The following is a 17,899-nucleotide window of genomic DNA, read 5'->3' on the forward strand; positions in this document are numbered from 1 at the left end:
TGGAAAACATAAACAAGAACCAATGAAATGCTTTCCTTTATAAGACTTGCCATGGTCATGGTGTCTCTTCTCAGAAATAGAACACTAAGACACGAATCTAACTCCATTTTTAACTCTTTTGAGTTTTTTTTTTTCAGACAGGCTTTTCTTAGGTACCCCAGGTTAGCTTCTCACAGCAATCCTTCCTGCCTCGGCCTCCTGAGCCCTGGGATTACAAGCATGTGCTAGCACATCTGGCTCAAACACATCTGGATTTGACCTCGGCCCACTCCATTACTACGCGTCAGCTCAGATTTATTTTCTTACTCTCTCCCTGCTTTCTTACATGGAAACATGCTATGCTGGTGATTAGACTCAAATGAAGGAAACATGACTTAGCATTTTATGATATCAGAAAAGCAGGAGAATGTGGAATTGTAAGACTCTGAAGCCATGGGCTGCATTTTTTGTTTTGACATATATACAGAGAGACTGGCAAATTTTCCACCATATAACAAATACACCCGTAACAAACATAATCAAGTTAGCAAAGGAAAAACAAAGTCACAACGACAACCTGCACCAAAAACTGACATTAAAGATTACAAAGTGGCACTTAGAAGTAGAAGGAATCAGCATGGAATTAAGTCCCAACATCCACAAAACAAAGTGTGAATTCTGCCAACGTGAGTGCCCCATGACCACTGACTGCAGGACGAAGTCAGTAAACTCATGTAAAGGCTCTGCAAAGCAGGTGCCTTTCCAGAGAGCATGCAGACTGACGTCTAACAAGTATGACCACAGGCACCCTGGCCTGCAGAGCATGTCTTGTAGCTGAGAAATGGAATCTCACTGCCCAACAGAAGGAGGCACATCTGATTTAGTAAGCACAGGGGGAGGGGCAGTTAGAAACATAGATACCCTTATCCAGTGCACTAAGATGACCACTGAAAGTTACTCACAAGCTCCCAACTGCTATTAGGGTTAATGGGCTACAAAACACTATACCTAAAAAGTAAACCTCATCTGGGGCTAAAAGGAGCCGGGCAGCATCCTGACAACCAGAGCAAAGGCAGTGATGCATTCACAGTAACCCAAACATGCACAGGTCTGTTCAATCTATTTTCCTCCTCCTTACTCTCCAGTGCCTCCTTGAACAGAATTAAGCTCCCGGGAAGTTTTATCTCACACATCCAGTGTACTTGTTCACTGTTCTGCTGAGAGAGATAAGTAGAGAGTCAGAGCAGCAGTCAGCAAAACACACTGTCACAGTGGGAACTGGGTCTGGCTTTTCTGTGAGCTCTCTGAATCTTCATATCTGCAGTCTGTGCTAACATACATGCCCTAAGGAGAAAAATTCTGGAGCTAGACTCAATCCACATTTAATGAAACAGCAGACTGTCTTAGGTTGATAGACTCACCTGATGCAAAAGCGTTTCTCTACTCCCTTCAGATTGGCTCAGCAGCCTGCGCGAGATCTCCAATTCCTGCTCCAGCTAGAGTTTAAACAAGATAAAAAGATGTAAAACGAAGCATAAAATAACTGTGCCCAGTGGACAAAATGTGTCCCGTAGGCCACAGCTAAAGAAGAAAATAACAAAACAGTTTCCAGGATATACTCACAATGAGTAGGATGGCATTTCACCACGAATAAACATTTATCTTCCATGAAAATGATGTTAATTACCTAACATAAAGGTGGTTGCGTGAAGCCTCCTAGATGTCTGAGACCTAATATGCTTCATCTCAGCTATGATCTCAGACCCCTACCCAAGCCTCAATTCATCTCTAAAATAGTCATTTTTACTATTTTCCTGAGATTCCCCATCCAGTTCTCAATAATGTTAGCAAAACTCTAAAACAATGTCTTCTTAAACAATGTTTTCTTGTACAAGTATGGTCAACTTTATAAATTAGAACAAAACCCACAGTGATCTAATAATTCAAACTACAGTTTATCTAGCATGACTTCTTACATTCCTCATACTCAAATGTATTTTAAATTTCTAAATTCAAAAAAGACATTAAAAATTTAATTAATAATATTGACGTTAGGTAAATACATAGAAAACACAGTTAGCTGAGCAAATATCCTAAAAGTTCAGAATATACCCACTTACTTCAGTGCAGAGAATGCAATAAGATGGGACGTAATATTTTTAATATTTTTTATTTAAAGCTTTTATGTGCTATACTTGTTTACATTTTGAAACAAGATAATATCAAAAATTTGTATTATATATTTAAGGGCTTAAATATATAAATCACTTAAACAATCATCTTGCTAAAACAAACTACCACCTTGTAACAACTGTATGAACAGTGGGTGTGCATGGCAAGGATCTGGAGGAGCCTCAGGACACAGGCAGTAGACATTTACAGAAGAGCACGACAGCTAAATGTATTCACATGCATGCAAAGCTAGTAAGATCATTACAACCACTGTGGCTTAGACTACTGTCAATTGCCTGGTTTGATACCCAATGGCAATTACATAGAAATTAAGAAAAAGGTACAAAAGGCCTCTATACATGTGATTTTGAAACATCATATGAATCTGTAATTATTTCTCAATGGACTATGTTCTATGTGTGTGTGTGTATATATATATATACATGTGTGGGTACATGTATTTGTAGCCTTGTAAACATGCATGTTAATATCAAAGGTCAACATCAAATATCCAACTCAATCCCTTAGCACATTGTTTTTTGAAACAAGGTCTCCACTGAACCTAGAGTTCTCCATTCAGCTAGAATAGCTGCCCAACCCACCTGAAGATCCTCCTGCCTCTACATCTCCAACCCTGGGATTATTGGAGTACACTGTCATGCTATGCTTTCATTTAAATGCTATAGATATGAGTTTGGGCCCTTGTGTTTGTGTGGCAAACACTTTACTAACCCACCTCTCCAGTCACCATAATAATTTTTGTCCATTTACATAATAGTTCTTTCAAATTATACATGTAGCTAGTAAGACAGATGTATAAAAACACAGTATATGTAGAACTATAAAAAACATTATTCGGGTTGGGGATTTAGCTCAGTGGTAGAGCGCTTGCCTAGGAAGCGCAAGGCCCTGGGTTCGATCCCCAGCTCCTAAAAAAAGAACCAAAAAAAAAAAAAAAACATTATTATTGTTCTCTTGAATCTATGATGAAATAAAGAAGGGAAAAAAAAATCACCTTTCAGTAGAAATAGCTTTGAAGTCAAACAAGCTACTACTGGTCATAAACTTACTCTAACATCAGCAGTTGAAACACCCCAGGGCAAACCCAATGGACTACCACACCCTGCCTCACACAAAGGTGATATGGAAGCAAGAATAAAGTCTACAGAGAATGGTGAGAGCTTTCATGAGGAGAAGTAGAAAGGGGTATGAAGCTAACAGTTGAAACTTTCCTCCAACGTTCCTTATCATGGGTTTTAGCCCAAAAACTAAGAGGTTACTTGGCCTCTGAATTGCCTTTTAGAGCTAAGGTTCAGTGTATCTATCACATAAATATAATATCATGTATCTATCACATAAATATAATATCTATCAAAAGTCCTTAGCATCTAATGAGAATGCAGGGTATGGTGGTTTGAGTAAGAATGGCTCCCTTAAGCTCATATACTTAAATGCATAGTCACCAGGGAATGGAACTGTTTGAAAGAATTAGAAGGATTAGGGGGTGTAGCCCTGTTGTAATAGGCACAGCCTTGTTGGAACAAGTATGTTATTAGGAGTGTACTTTGAGAATTCAAAAGCCCATGCTAAAGTCATTCTCTCTGCCTTAGGATGATGATACAGAATTCTCAGATTCAGACACAGATACACATACACATACACATAGGTACAGGTACAGATACAGATACAGACAGATACAGGTACAGGTACAGGTACAGATACAGATTCAGATAGGTACAGATACAGATACAGATACAGACAGATACAGATACAGATACAGATTCAGATAGGTACAGATACAGATACAGATACAGATACAGATACAGATACAGATACAGACAGATACAGATACAGATACAGATACAGACAGATACAGATACAGATACAGATACAGATACAGACAGATACAGACAGATACAGATACAGATACAGATACAGATACAGATACAGATACAGATACAGATACAGATACAGATACAGATACAGATACAGATACAGATACAGATACAGATACAGATACGGATACAGTGCCTACTGCATGCCACCATGTTCTCTGCCAGGAGGATAATGAACTAAATATCTAAAACTCTAAACAAGTCCCTAATAAAATGCTTTCTTTTCTAACAGTTGCCTTGGTCATTGTGTATCTTCACAGCAACAGAACAGTGACTAAGACAGAGGGTATTTTCAAATCTAGGCTGCTAACTATAAAGGAAATGAATACATACAAAATGTCTAGCCATTGGATGTCTCTACAGTTTTGTTCAGATGACTGCAGAACCTGGAAAAGCTGTTGCTGCTGTTGATGCATAACACACTGCTATTATTGGTCTTTTTATATAAATATAAATATATATATATATATACAGAAATATAATTTGAATTTTTGGAAACTTTAGCTGTGCTGTCACCTTTGGAAAAAAGTATCCCCATTTACTGTGTTGAGTTGGCACTGTACAGAAATTAACAGCCATATTGGTCTAGAAATGTTGAACTTAAGTTTTTTCCATTTGTACAGGGGTAACGCACTGTATTAAATATGTAAGGTCTTATCTACGTGGGTTTGATTACAAAAACTAATAAAGTATTCTCTAAATTTAAAAAAAAAATTAACTCAAATAAATCAGTTGCCTTCCTCTATACAAAAGAGAAACAAGCCGAGAAAGAAATTAGGGAAACGACACCCTTCATAATAGACCCAAATAATATAAAGTACCTCGGTGTGACTTTAACCAAGCAAGTAAAAGATCTGTACAATAAGAACTTCAAGACACTGAAGAAGGAAATTGAAGAAGACCTCAGAAGATGGAAAGATCTCCCATGCTCATGGATTGGCAGGATTAATATAGTAAAAATGGCCATTTTACCAAAAGCAATCTACAGATTCAATGCAATCCCCATCAAAATACCAATCCAATTCTTCAAAGAGTTAGACAGAACAATTTGCAAATTCATCTGGAATAACAAAAAACCCAGGATAGCTAAAGCTATCCTCAACAATAAAAGGACTTCAGGGGGAATCACTATCCCTGAACTCAAGCAGTATTACAGAGCAATAGTGATAAAAACTGCATGGTATTGGTACAGAGAGAGACAGATAGACCAATGGAATAGAATTGAAGACCCAGAAATGATCCCACACACCTATGGTCACTTGATTTTTGACAAAGGAGCCAAAACCATCAAATGGAAAAAAGATAGCATTTTCAGCAAATGGTGCTGGTTCAACTGGAGGGCAACATGTAGAAGAATGCAGATTGATCCATGCTTATCACCCTGTACAAAGCTTAAGTCCAAGTGGATCAAGGACCTCCACATCAAACCAGACACACTCAAACTAATAGAAGAAAAACTAGGGAAGCATCTGGAACACATGGGCACTGGAAAAAATTTCCTGAACAAAACACCAAGGGCTTATGCTCTAAGATCAAGAATCGACAAATGGGATCTCATAAAACTGCAAAGCTTCTGTAAGGCAAAGGACACTGTGGTTAGGACAAAACGGCAACCAACAGATTGGGAAAAGATCTTTACCAATCCTACAACAGATAGAGGCCTTATATCCAAAATATACAAAGAACTCAAGAAGTTAGACCGCAGGGAAACAAATAACCCTATTAAAAAATGGGGTTCAGAGCTAAACAAAGAATTCACAGCTGAGGAATGCCGAATGGCTGAGAAACACCTAAAGAAATGTTCAACATCTTTAGTCATAAGGGAAATGCAAATCAAAACAACCCTGAGATTTCATCTCACACCAGTGAGAATGGCTAAGATCAAAAACTCAGGGGACAGCAGATGCTGGCGAGGATGTGGAGAAAGAGGAACACTCCTCCATTGTTGGTGGGATTGCATACTGGTACAACCATTCTGGAAATCAGTCTGGAGGATCCTCAGAAAATTGGACATTGAACTGCCTGAGGATCCAGCTATACCTCTCTTGGGCATATACCCAAAAGATGCCCCAACATATAAAAAAGACACGTGCTCCACTATGTTCATTGCAGCCTTATTTATAATAGCCAGAAGCTGGAAAGAACCCAGATGCCCTTCAACAGAGGAATGGATATAGAAAATGTGGTACATCTACACAGTGGAATATTACTCAGCTATCAAAAAGAACGGCTTTATGAAATTCGTAGGCAAATGGTTGGAACTGGAAAATATCATCCTGAGTGAGCTAACCCAATCACAGAAAGACATACATGGTATGCACTCACTGATAAGTGGCTATTAGCCCAAATGCTTGAATTACCCTAGATGCCTAGAACAAATGAAACTCAAGACGGATGATCAAAATGTGAATGCTTCACTCCTTCTTTAAAAGGGGAACAAGAATACCCTTGGCAGGGAATAGAGAGGCAAAGATTAAAACAGAGACAGAAGGAACACCCATTCAGAGTCTGCCCCACATGTGGCCCATACATATACAGCCACCCAATTAGACAAGATGGATGAAGCAAAGAAGTGCAGGCCGACAGGAGCCGGATGTAGATCTCTCCTGAGAGACACAGCCAGAATACAGCAAATACAGAGGGGAATGTCAGCAGCCAACCACTGATCTGAGAACAGGACCCCCATTAAAGGAATCAGACAAAGAACTGGAAGAGCTTGAAGGGGCTTGAGACCACATATGAACAACAATGCCAAGCAACCAGAGCTTCCAGGGACTAAGCCACTACCTAAAGACTATACATGGACTGACCCTGGACTCTGACCTCATAGGTAGCAATGAATATCCTAGTAAGAGCACCAGTGGAAGGGGAAGCCCTGGGTCCTGCTAAGACTGAACCCCCAGTGAACTAGACTGGTGGGGGGAGGGCAGCAATGGGGGGAGGGTTGGGAGGGGAACACCCATAAGGAAGGGGAGGGTGGAGGGGGATGTTTGCCCGGATACCGGGAAAGGGAATAACACTCGAAATGTATATAAGAAATACTCAAGTTAATAAAATAAAAAAAAAAGGAAAAAAAAAGTGTCTAGCCATCACACAGTGGATGTTTCCTAACCTACAAAAGTTAAGTGTTTTCAGTGTACTCCTCCAGCAAGGAAATACAAATATTCACCTCTCAGAAAGGAGAGATGTCCAAGATGTGGGAACAATGACCTGACTGTGTTATCAAGAGTGAAGGTAGAATCCTAAGCCACCTCCCTTCACGGCATGAAGGCAGCACTGTGTTCCAGTGAATGACCTCAGGGACACTCTCACAGTGCTCAAGTATAGAAGACCACCAACCACCATTCTGGTCAAAGGATAGAGAGCGCTCAAGGCCTTACTTGGCTCTTCTCAGTTTCAGTCTGTCGCAGCTTGTTCTTTATTATGTCCTCGTTCTCATCGCCTTTAGCCTCTTGTTTCTTCAGTGCCTGTGGTGAAAGCAATGAGGACAGTGCATTATTCTAGGATATGCACTAGGTAGGTAAATACTGAGTTGCATGATGAATCTGCAAATAAATTCAAACCTGTTCATTCATAGAAGCCCTAGCAACACTTCAGTGACGATCAAATACAAACAATTTCCTGATCTTTCACATCATTTCCACTAGTCGCACCTTTTTCTTTATCTTTGGAAATCTTACTACACGAAAAAGCTAGAGTGTGAAAAATTGTTTTGGAAAATAGTTTACTGCACATCAAATAATCGTATTCAAAGTGGTTTTAGTGTTCTGTTGCTATGAAGTGACACCACAACCAAGGCAACTCTTACAAAAGGAAGCATTTAACTGCAGCTGGCTTTCAGTTTCAAAGGTTTAGTCCATTATCAAAATGGCGGGGAACATGGCGGCATACATGGTGCTGGAGATGTGGCTGAGACATACATCCTGACACACATCCTGACAGAGAGACAGAGACAGACACAGAGACTAGGTCTGGCTTGGGCTATGGAAAGCTCAAAGCCAACCTCCAATGACATTCTTCCTCCAACAAGGCCACACAACCTAATTCTTCTAATCCTTTCAAACAGCTCCACTCTCTGGTGACGAAGGTTAAAATACATGAGCCTTTGGGAGACATTATTATCGAAAACCACCACAAAGAGTTACATGACCTACTGGATTTGGATATACCATAAACTAGTCATAAGTTTTGTAGGTTCTAAAAGCACACCATCCACGACATTAAAAACATGCCTACTGCATCACCATTATGCAGATGATATTCGCATAAAACATGCCAGACCATCGAAAGTCTCTTCTACCTGGAGAAATATGCAATTTCTTATCTAGTTGCCACTCTAATTATAAAAGAAGCTTAAAGAAAATTCTTTCAAAAGCTAGCCAAAAAAATGTTAGCAAGGGTTTGTTTCTATTTCAAAAAGAAAACTAAACAAGACGAAAGAACTTAAAACAGACTTTTATAATATCTAAATGGCATTCTGTGCAAATAAAGAAAAGTATTTGATCATTTAGCAGTTACCTTTAGCAAGGAATATATAAAAGCCACACAATTGAGGATATGCAAACTAGCTAAAACCTTTTCCAATGAAGCAACAGGAAATAAGTAAATATGGTAAAAATAGACTTTGATGTAAATATACTATCATAATATATTTCATTATCCTACATATTCAAAATATATCTTAAACCTATACCTTGTGTGTCAAATATTGTTTTGGAAGCTACTCATGTACACAGGCATAAAATACACCATTCCTCTAAACTTTCTCTCTGTCTCTGTCTCTCTGTCTCTGTCTCTCTGTCTCTGTCTCTCTGTCTCTGTCTTTCTGTCTCTGTCTCTCTGTCTCTGTCTCTCTGTCTCTCTCTCTGTTTCTCTCTCTCTCTGCCTCTCTCTGTCTCTCCCTGTGTGTGTATGTACATGCATATGTGTACACATATCTGTATGACAGAGACAAAGAAACATAAAAATGTAAATAAAGTGATATAAAGTTGTTACAACCTTTAAACTAATTTTCATTTAGAAGTACAACAGTAATTGCACATCTATACACATGTGTCGAGATTAATCCCCACCCTGATTTCATCTCTTCCTAACTCCTCCCATATTTTTTCAACATTGCTCCTACAAAATTCTTAGCTATCTTATTCCACAACACTTCCATTCCAACTTGGATTAATCATTTATTTTTTTGGTAATACTTCTTCACTGGATTAAAAACCTGATTGGATGTTTGCAGAAGGGATGATTAGGAAAAGACTTCTTCAGGTAATTGATGGCTGGAAACACCCTCCACTTCTGGACTCAAACTCCTGAGTAGAAACTGCTCCAAATGAGCCGACAGCGAGGGCCGGTTCAAGCGAGGTAAGGTCATCGGAAGCCACAGCATGAACAAAGGGAACAAACAGCGCCAGACAAGACTGTCCCAGACACAGGAACCACTCCTTAGCATCGCTGAGTCTAAGGTCAAACTAAAACAGTTGCCATAGCTCTAAGCAGTGGTGTGGGTGGAGTGACCCTCTAACACTGCTCGACCCCTCGACCCCTCGTGGCCTCTGTTCCTAGATGGAAGCGAGAATCATCGGCTGCTGAGCTGCACGAACTCGACCTAACCTCGTGCTTCAACTCTGAGTTTAATTTACGTAAAAACATAAACTCCCAAAATTCCCTGGTGAAGAAATTTTCCAGTTTACCATCTGGAATTTATCCATCTCTTCCCTTTCCCGTGATTTCCAAAAATTAAATTTGAAAAATTATAACATTTAAGGCTAGAAAAACAAGAAAGATATGTTAACATTTTCCAAGTGTTTGCTTACTTTAGAGTTTAATAAAACCCAGGAAAAATACATACACATATACATACATACATATATATACTTATTTATATGTATTTAAAATAATCATTCAAGATTTTATTTATTTCAAAACAATTCTCATTTATCAAGAGGCTCCATTTCCAAAGAGTAGCAGAAAAGCTTTCATTTGATTAGACTGAACTCTTAGAAGACAGAGACCTTGTCTGTCAGTCACACTGTATTTTGAAGACAGAACTTGGTATGTATTAGATATCAAAGCATGCTATTAACTGCAAAAATAAATATTCCTTTATAATCTCTGACATCACATTGCAGTTACTCAATTAGGTCCTTTACATACCAGGAGCCTTTCCAAATTTCCCCCACCTTTGATTTGTTTTATGTTTAACTGTGTGTATTTGTTTGCATCTATGCATGGGTATGTGCAAGTACCAACAGAGACCAGAAGAAGGCATCAGATCTCGTAGCGTACAGAAGCCATGTGGGCATGTGTGCTCACAGATTGGGAAATCAGGAATGTCAAACCCACAAGACTGCCTCTTCAAAGAGAGAGATGTATAGCCTGGTTTCTACCCAAAAGGCTGGGAATGGATGTATTTAATAGTCAGGTGACTTCTCTGCACTATCTCTATGGTCAGTCCACGCTGGTTCCCAAAGACTCTTATCTTGAGCCTGTTTATCATAGTCAGTCTATGTATCCCCTAGACTTTATCATATACATTGTTCACCATGAGCTGCTTCCTTAGTTAATCTACAGAACCTATCTTTATAGACATTGCCACTTGTATATACTTTATAAGAGTTTTGATGTAATCACATCTTATGATTTGTTGTATGTTGAATTATCACCAGGAAATTTTTTTTTCAAATTGCTTACATATGCCTAATATAAATCCCCAGTGACAGACTCCTGAAGTTTGAACCAACATGGGCCTCTGAGTCATGCTGAACCGGACTTACTTCTTGTCTTATGTGGATAAACATTCTGCTGAGCATGGTGTTTGCAGAGATCCCTACAATAGAGCTAGAGTTACAGGTGAGTATGAGCATGTGACATGCGTGCTAGGAACCCAACATGGGACTTCATAACTGAACTCTATCTCCAGCCCTCCACCCCACCTTTCTTAATCACCATATCCTCGCTTGCATCAAGTTAACCATCCTGAGATGATGCAAACTAAGTATTTACTACTGGGTTTAGGTCAAAGAGGTGATAAACCTCAGATGTCAGAAATCATTTTTATCTTTTATTTAGGGAAAGAAAAGAACTCATTACCTGGGTTTAACTTTCTGTTTTGTTTTATGTTTGAAACAGGTCTCACTATGGATCCTTGGTTGTCATGGAGCTCTCAATGTCAAGGTCAACCAGGCTGGCCTTGAACTATGTCTATCTTTCAGCCTCTGCCTCCGGAGTGCGAGGACTGAAGGCATCCATCACCATGCCAGATCCTTAATTGGTTTAAAGTATTTTCCTTTAAAATACTATTAACTTTACAAAAGAATTGCAAAGATAGCTCAGAGATTTTACACATTCTTCAAAAAGCTTTCTCTTAAACTAGCGTGTAACATATTGTGTTACATTTACCAAAACTGAGAGGCTTAAGATTCTATTTCCACTAAATGTACTTTTTGTTCCAACAACTGATCTATACTACACTGCAGCTGACTTCTTTTCCACAGCAACATATAACCAGGTAAGTTTCTGGGTTTCTCCTGTCACTTAAGATATCAGCCTTTCCACAGGGTACTGGTCAAGTATGGATTTGCAAGGGACGGGGAAAGGAATGGACACTACAGTTAAAGTACCTTCTCACTATCTCACAGTGTAGAGCCAACATGACTCGAGGGAAGATTACCCTCAGATGCTAGAGTAAGGTGAGGTGATGTCCACCATGTTTTGATAGAATAATTTAGTCCCCCGATAAGATAGTCTCCAGTCACACCCACTTTCACCTTACTCTCCATCACCAAGAAGAAAATAAGCAATGTGTTCAAATGAGTAAAAAGCATCATTACAGCTGGACTTGTGGATATGTTGAAGCTATACAAATATAAAGCTTCAAGGAATTTTACCTCAAGTCCAAATCCAGTGATCATTAAGTCTTTTTTTTTTTTTTTTTGCCAATCCCCAAATCTCCCCATCAGAACATACAGTCTAACACTATCCAAATACCTAGTAAGTTTACTCACAGGTTGGACTCACTAGTTAATAAACGCTTGAACATCTTTATACAAAACCCAAAAGGCAAACTCATAACAAAATTATTAATGAGTGATCTAGAGTTATGTCCAACTATATAATTGAATAAAATACACTCATCAGATCTCCATTAAGCGGGCTGTTTTCTTAGTTCCTAGGGTATTCCAATCACCTGTCTCTTCCACTATATCTCGTGTGTGGCTTGTGACAGAGTTGTTTAGAGCAATCTGTTTCCATCCCAGTGAGATATTCTGGGCTTCTAAACTCATAAGCATTTCTAAGACCTCGATGCCTCCATCTTGTAAAGAAAGAATACCATTTAACAGGTAATATGGGAAAGTCATCTTCATTCTCAGATGAATGGATATTTACTCCACTTTCCATGTCTTGTAATCAATGTAAGTAATTACTATTCTCACTGGTATTAGACAAATCAATAAACTTAACTTAAATCAAGTTACAAAACTAAAACTATCTTTTAAATTCAAATATTCATGGAAATAGGTTTAATTTAAAAAAAAAAAACCTCTACTTCTCTCAAACATCCAGGAAAATAAGGCAATCTTATACTCCTCCCTTCTCACTTATCCACTTCAAGTTTCAGCACCTGATCATTTCTTTACAATAATGCTTTTCACATATAATAACTTTCTGCTGTAGTATACTTACTGCCTAAAGGTTTATTTAATATTTTCTTTTTTAATTATCTCTTGTAGTGTAAGGATATGTAAGTCTTAGAAATTTTAGTCAATGGGATCCTTAAATTCTATTGTTTCAGTAACAAGTGCACACTCGAGGCCCTGAGGAGTCATCAAAGCAAAGGACTCTGTGTTATATCAAGAAATGCCATCCCATTCAAACATCATCTCTGTTCTTAGAGCGGCACAAGGCAGCAGACACATCAGCCCAGGGGCATATTCTAACCTGGAATATTAAAGCAATTTTTCTATATTAGAGAGTTCAGCATAAAAGTCACAAAAGTCTATACCATTCAGTCTGGATTAAAACAGCCTTCAATTTCTGAAAACAGATAACACTGAAAGAAAAACATTTCACAAATGGACAAATCAAAACAGCGAGCTATTTCATTAAGCATTCACTGTAATGGTTAACTCGTCTACTTCCTCTCTGACGGGGCTAACCCCTCAGTGGATTCTGCTTCTATTTGACTAGACCAGGCAACTCAGAATTACATTGAAACTGACCGAGTAAAAGCAGCTATAAAATAAAAGAAAGCATCACAGGCCAATGAATGTCTACAACTGTGTTGTTCTGCCCTTTTAAGCTTGGTTTTCTTAGGGCCGCTTAGTCATAAAGCTATGGTGTGCCCTGCTCCAGAATTTGCATTGTCTTTTACAGTTTTAAGATCACAGGAATACCATGGGGTCTTAATAGAGGGGCCCTGAGGCACACTGAAATCTTTAAAAACAACTATTTTTCTTTTTTCTTTGACTGTGGCTATTTCCATTAAAAGGACAAACACTTTGAATACTATTATGGTTCTTTAGAAGCAGATGGATCTAAACACTTACTTACTGCTATGGATTATCAAGAATGCAACCTTTCCTTTAGTGAGCGGAAGGCAAGGGAAAGAGAAAATGTGTGTGGAAACTCCCGCGTCTTTCACAATAAACATGTTTACCAAGCGTCTCTAATAGATGACACACTCAAATATGTGGAACAAATAGAAATTATAGGCTCCTTGCGTCTGCTGCAAACGGATCAGCAAACTTGGTTATAATAATGGCGCTAGACTGCCCCACATGTGGCCCATACATATACAGCCACCCAATTAGACAAGATGGATGAAGCAAAGAAGTGCAGACCGACAGGAGCCGGATGTAGATCGCTCCTGAGAGACACAGCCAGAATACAGCAAACACAGAGGCGAATGCCAGCAGCAAACCACTGAACTGAGAATAGGACCCCCGTTGAAGGAATCAGAGAAAGAACTGGAAGAGCCTGAAGGGGCTCGAGACCCCATATGTACAACAATGCCAAGCAACCAGAGCTTCCAGGGACTAAGCCACTACCTAAAGACTATACATGGACTGACCCTGGACTCTGACCCCATAGGTAGCAATGAATATCCTAGTAAGAGCACCAGTGGAAGGGGAAGCCCTGGGTCCTGCTAAGACTGAACCCCCAGTGAACTAGACTGGTGGGGGGAGGGCGGCAATGGGGGGAGGGGTGGGAGGGGAACACCCATAAGGAAGGGGAGGGGGGAGGGGGATGTTTGCCCGGAAACCGGGAAAGGGAATAACACTCGAAATGTATATAAGAAATACTCAAGTTAATAAAAAAAAAAATAATAATAATGGCGCTAGAATCTTTAGTGAAAGATTACATGCTAACTTTCTCCTGGGCAGGGCCACTGATATTCCCAGAGAAAAGCCATAAACATCACGTGTCCCCATTCCTCCTCAGCAGTGCTACCATGCATGTGTCTGGTCACACAGAAGAACATGGAACTGGTTCACTTGGAAACCCACAAAACTAAAACAGGAAGGAAAAAAAAGATTCTGGTCTCATCTGAAACACGAGTCAGAATCATTATGCTTGAAGGTTCAAACTGTCAGGTCAAACTTTTTTTTCAGGAACAATAAAGGTATGTCACTGAGAAACTGAACACAGATGCTTTTCTTCAATTTTTATATTTAAATTCTCTACCTAAATAGGATGTAAAAGTCAGAGTACAAATGTCCAGACTACAATGAGATTACAATACAAATTAGAACACATGATATATAAGTTGAAGTCACAAGTTGATATTTATGTATATTATAAATGTCAACAACATCTTTGAGGACATTTGTTTACTCCCTGTCCAAAAGAAATTTTATTAAGGAGACAGGGTCTATGAAACATTATGATAGAAACTGAATTTTCTTTTAAGAAAGCAGTCTAGTGGCTGGCTCTGAAATTCTCTGTGGAAGCCTAAATACAAACTCTAAAACATCAAACACATGGACTGATGCATATTGGAAGAAAGGTTTCCATGAAACAAGAGGACGCCGTTGCTCAGAATGAATGTTATTTGCTTAAATTAATGGAGATTTTTAGTTCATCAAGTTCCACGAATTTCCAAATGCTGTTTTTTCCTAAATCAAGTCAGAGATTGCTCCCCATGAGAACTAGCTCAAGTCATGGAAAATCTTAGCCTTTAAGTCCATCCAGTTGAAGATTATCTGTGCCAACAAAAACTAATGCCTGAAAAAACAGTTTCTATCAAGACAAAAAAACAATACACTCATATTCTAAATCTCTAAACAAACAAGTTTTTGACTCAAAATTAGCTAAATGGACTTTTAAAACTGTTAAAAAGCAGTTTATTTTATAGCCATGACCAAGGAAAGAAAAGCCTACATTAAAAGCTACAACTAAAACAAACAAACCCGTTTGGTAAACTAGTGAGACTGCATGATGAAAATGCCAAGGAGATCCAGCACACATGGCACCGTGACACCGCTCATCTGTGAGGTATCAGGGTAAAGGACACAAGTTCAAAGGCCTGACGGTTACTGGTCACAGTAGTGCATTCCTTTAATCCTAGCATCTGGGAGGCAGAGGCAGTTGGGTCTGTGTAAGTGCAAGGCCAGACTGAGCTATCTAGTGAGACTGTCTCAAAAGGCAAATGGAAAAACCTGCTGACGGTTGAATCTGTAGGCTTCCCTCATGAGAGGCAAGCACATGAGTGGTCACAAGGAACTGTTTTTAATGGTCATGGTAGACTCTACTACATGTGGTTAAGTTATCAGAAGTAAAGCATTATCTAATGGTAAGTATAATCCTTACCAAGGAGCCTTCAAGCTATCTAAGGTTTTCTAACAAAAAGCCCAAAAAGATTTGCTTTGGGAATGGGTCTCTCCATGCCACCTTTTTATCTCCTCTTCTTATATGATCTGGTGCTTACTATGCTGGGAATCCAAGAGACTTTACAAGGAATATTGTGGTAGGATATATCAGAACTTAGTCTGACCTACTTTCCTGAAGCACACTTCGGGAAACTTCTCAACTCCAGTCAGAATGCATTATTGGAGTCTGTTACTGTTGGAAGCACCTGGATCCAATGAGGCCAAAGGTCATGGGTTCAATCACCATGAATGCCAATTTCCTTTGCTGTGCCTCACAGCCATAATCTTTACCCCTAACACCTTAGCCAAAGGCCACATGGAAGATGGATTGGGCCAGAGATCTGGGATGAGTCTGCAAAACTCCATTACCATGACTATGAAAATAATTCAAGACTAAAAGCCCTCCTGACCAGTGTCAGGATTTCAGCCTTCAAATGATTTTTTTTATTAATCATTCCATTCATTTACATCTCATATGATATCCCTCTTCCTTGTTACTCCCTCCACGAACCTCCCCCATCCCTGGAGGGGTAACCAGGAAGTGGGATTCAAATGATTTTTAAATTTGCAGATCTGCAAAACAAATGCTTCCTTACAGCTTAAGAAGTTGGTGTGCTGAAATGCCCTGTAAGTCTTTTAAGTCTTTAATTCAAAAGCAACAGTGGTAATAAGCATTATTCCCTGAAAGACCACTGCTTTTACTGGAACAGATTGTATTTTTATGCAATCTTTTACTTAATAAAAAACTTGCAAGTAAAGTTAAATGTGAGCCCAACAAGTGTACTTTCCAGGATTTCCTTCAAAATCAAAAGGCAAAATGCTCTTAGCAGAGGCTCTGTTTTCATCTGAGTAGTTTCCTCTCAAAAAAAAAAGAGAGAGAGCTGGGTTTTTATTAGGGAACCAGAGCAATGTGATACTCCATTTGACTCTCTAAGCAGGACCACTGAGCTAGAACTGTTGACAAACACAAGCTCATACATAATTGTGGAAATTTAAATTAGGATTTCTCAAGGTTCATCTGTCTGTGAACAGAAAAGCCGTAAACACACAACATCTTCCATTGTTCAGAGTCCGGGAATGTTATTCTATGCCTTTGGGTTTGGGGGTGTGGGGCTTTTACTACTTTCTAATAAAAATAAAACAGGGCTGCATGGATGAATAAAGCTATCTGTAGCTGAGTGCTCTTTGTTTGCACAATATTATTATGCACTCAGTAGCCGCCCAATAAATATTAATTGATAATGATGGAGAAGGATTTTATAAACAGATGGCCTAGCAAAACTTCACTGAAGGATGTAGACAGAAGCATTGCCCCTGTAACACGGAGAGGATGCTAATCCTGCTTACAGAAACTCACAGGCTGTGCTCAGGCAGCTGTCCAGTCAACAAGAGCAGAAGACACTTGTCCTCATCACACTGAGCACTTAATCTGCACATGATTGTGCATAAAGGGACATACACAGACTCCTGACGTCGTCTTCTTTGTTATCATTGATAATGAAAAGTGCTCAGGAGGGAGTAAGAGCCCATGGCAAATACGCGTGGTTTAAATGATACCTTAGGATGTAGTAATGTGTGGCATGAACACAGTGTCGGCCCTAAACCCAACTCACAGTTGAAATAAGTATCCGTAAGGCACACTTCCAGTGCTTCTGTGCACAATCAGGGACTTAACACAACACCTTCGCAAACGCTGAAAGAAAAGGCTTCCTTAAAACTAGAGTGGGTCATTAGAAAGAGGATTGAAACGTTTCAAAATCACAGAGGTATGGCTAACTGGAAGAGTGCTCAGAGCCAATGAAGTTATTCCTAACGGAGTAGGAAGAAGGAAGTTATAACCATAGTAGCCAACCTTAGAAGAACTACTAAACACACACACACACACACACACACACACACACACACACACACACACTTCTCAAACTACTTAAAAAGTGTAAGTTAATATATACTATAGAACTTTAGAGAAAGACATTTGAAAAGAGA

At 39.2% G+C, this 17,899-nt stretch overlaps 1 protein-coding gene across 8 annotated transcripts in view; it reads right to left on the reverse strand.

The window, feature by feature from the left end:
* Cep128 (centrosomal protein 128) overlaps window positions 1-17,899 on the reverse strand; it is a 378,006-nt gene that overhangs the window by 279,331 nt on the left and 80,776 nt on the right. For 7 of the 8 annotated variants that reach the window (XM_056985589.2, XM_056985588.2, XM_056985587.2 and 4 more), the window contains exons 11-12: window positions 7,427-7,513; window positions 1,401-1,475 (exon numbers count right to left, since the gene is read on the reverse strand). In XM_056985589.2, the coding sequence (XP_056841569.1) occupies window positions 1,401-1,475; window positions 7,427-7,513 (162 nt within the window). Of the gene's footprint in view, window positions 1-1,400; window positions 1,476-7,426; window positions 7,514-17,899 lie in introns of those variants that run through there. The other variant, XM_056985590.2, reaches the window with a different exon arrangement.

Source organism: Rattus norvegicus, chromosome 6 (genome assembly GCF_036323735.1).
Source record: "Rattus norvegicus strain BN/NHsdMcwi chromosome 6, GRCr8, whole genome shotgun sequence".
NCBI classification, from domain to species: domain Eukaryota; kingdom Metazoa; phylum Chordata; class Mammalia; order Rodentia; family Muridae; genus Rattus; species Rattus norvegicus.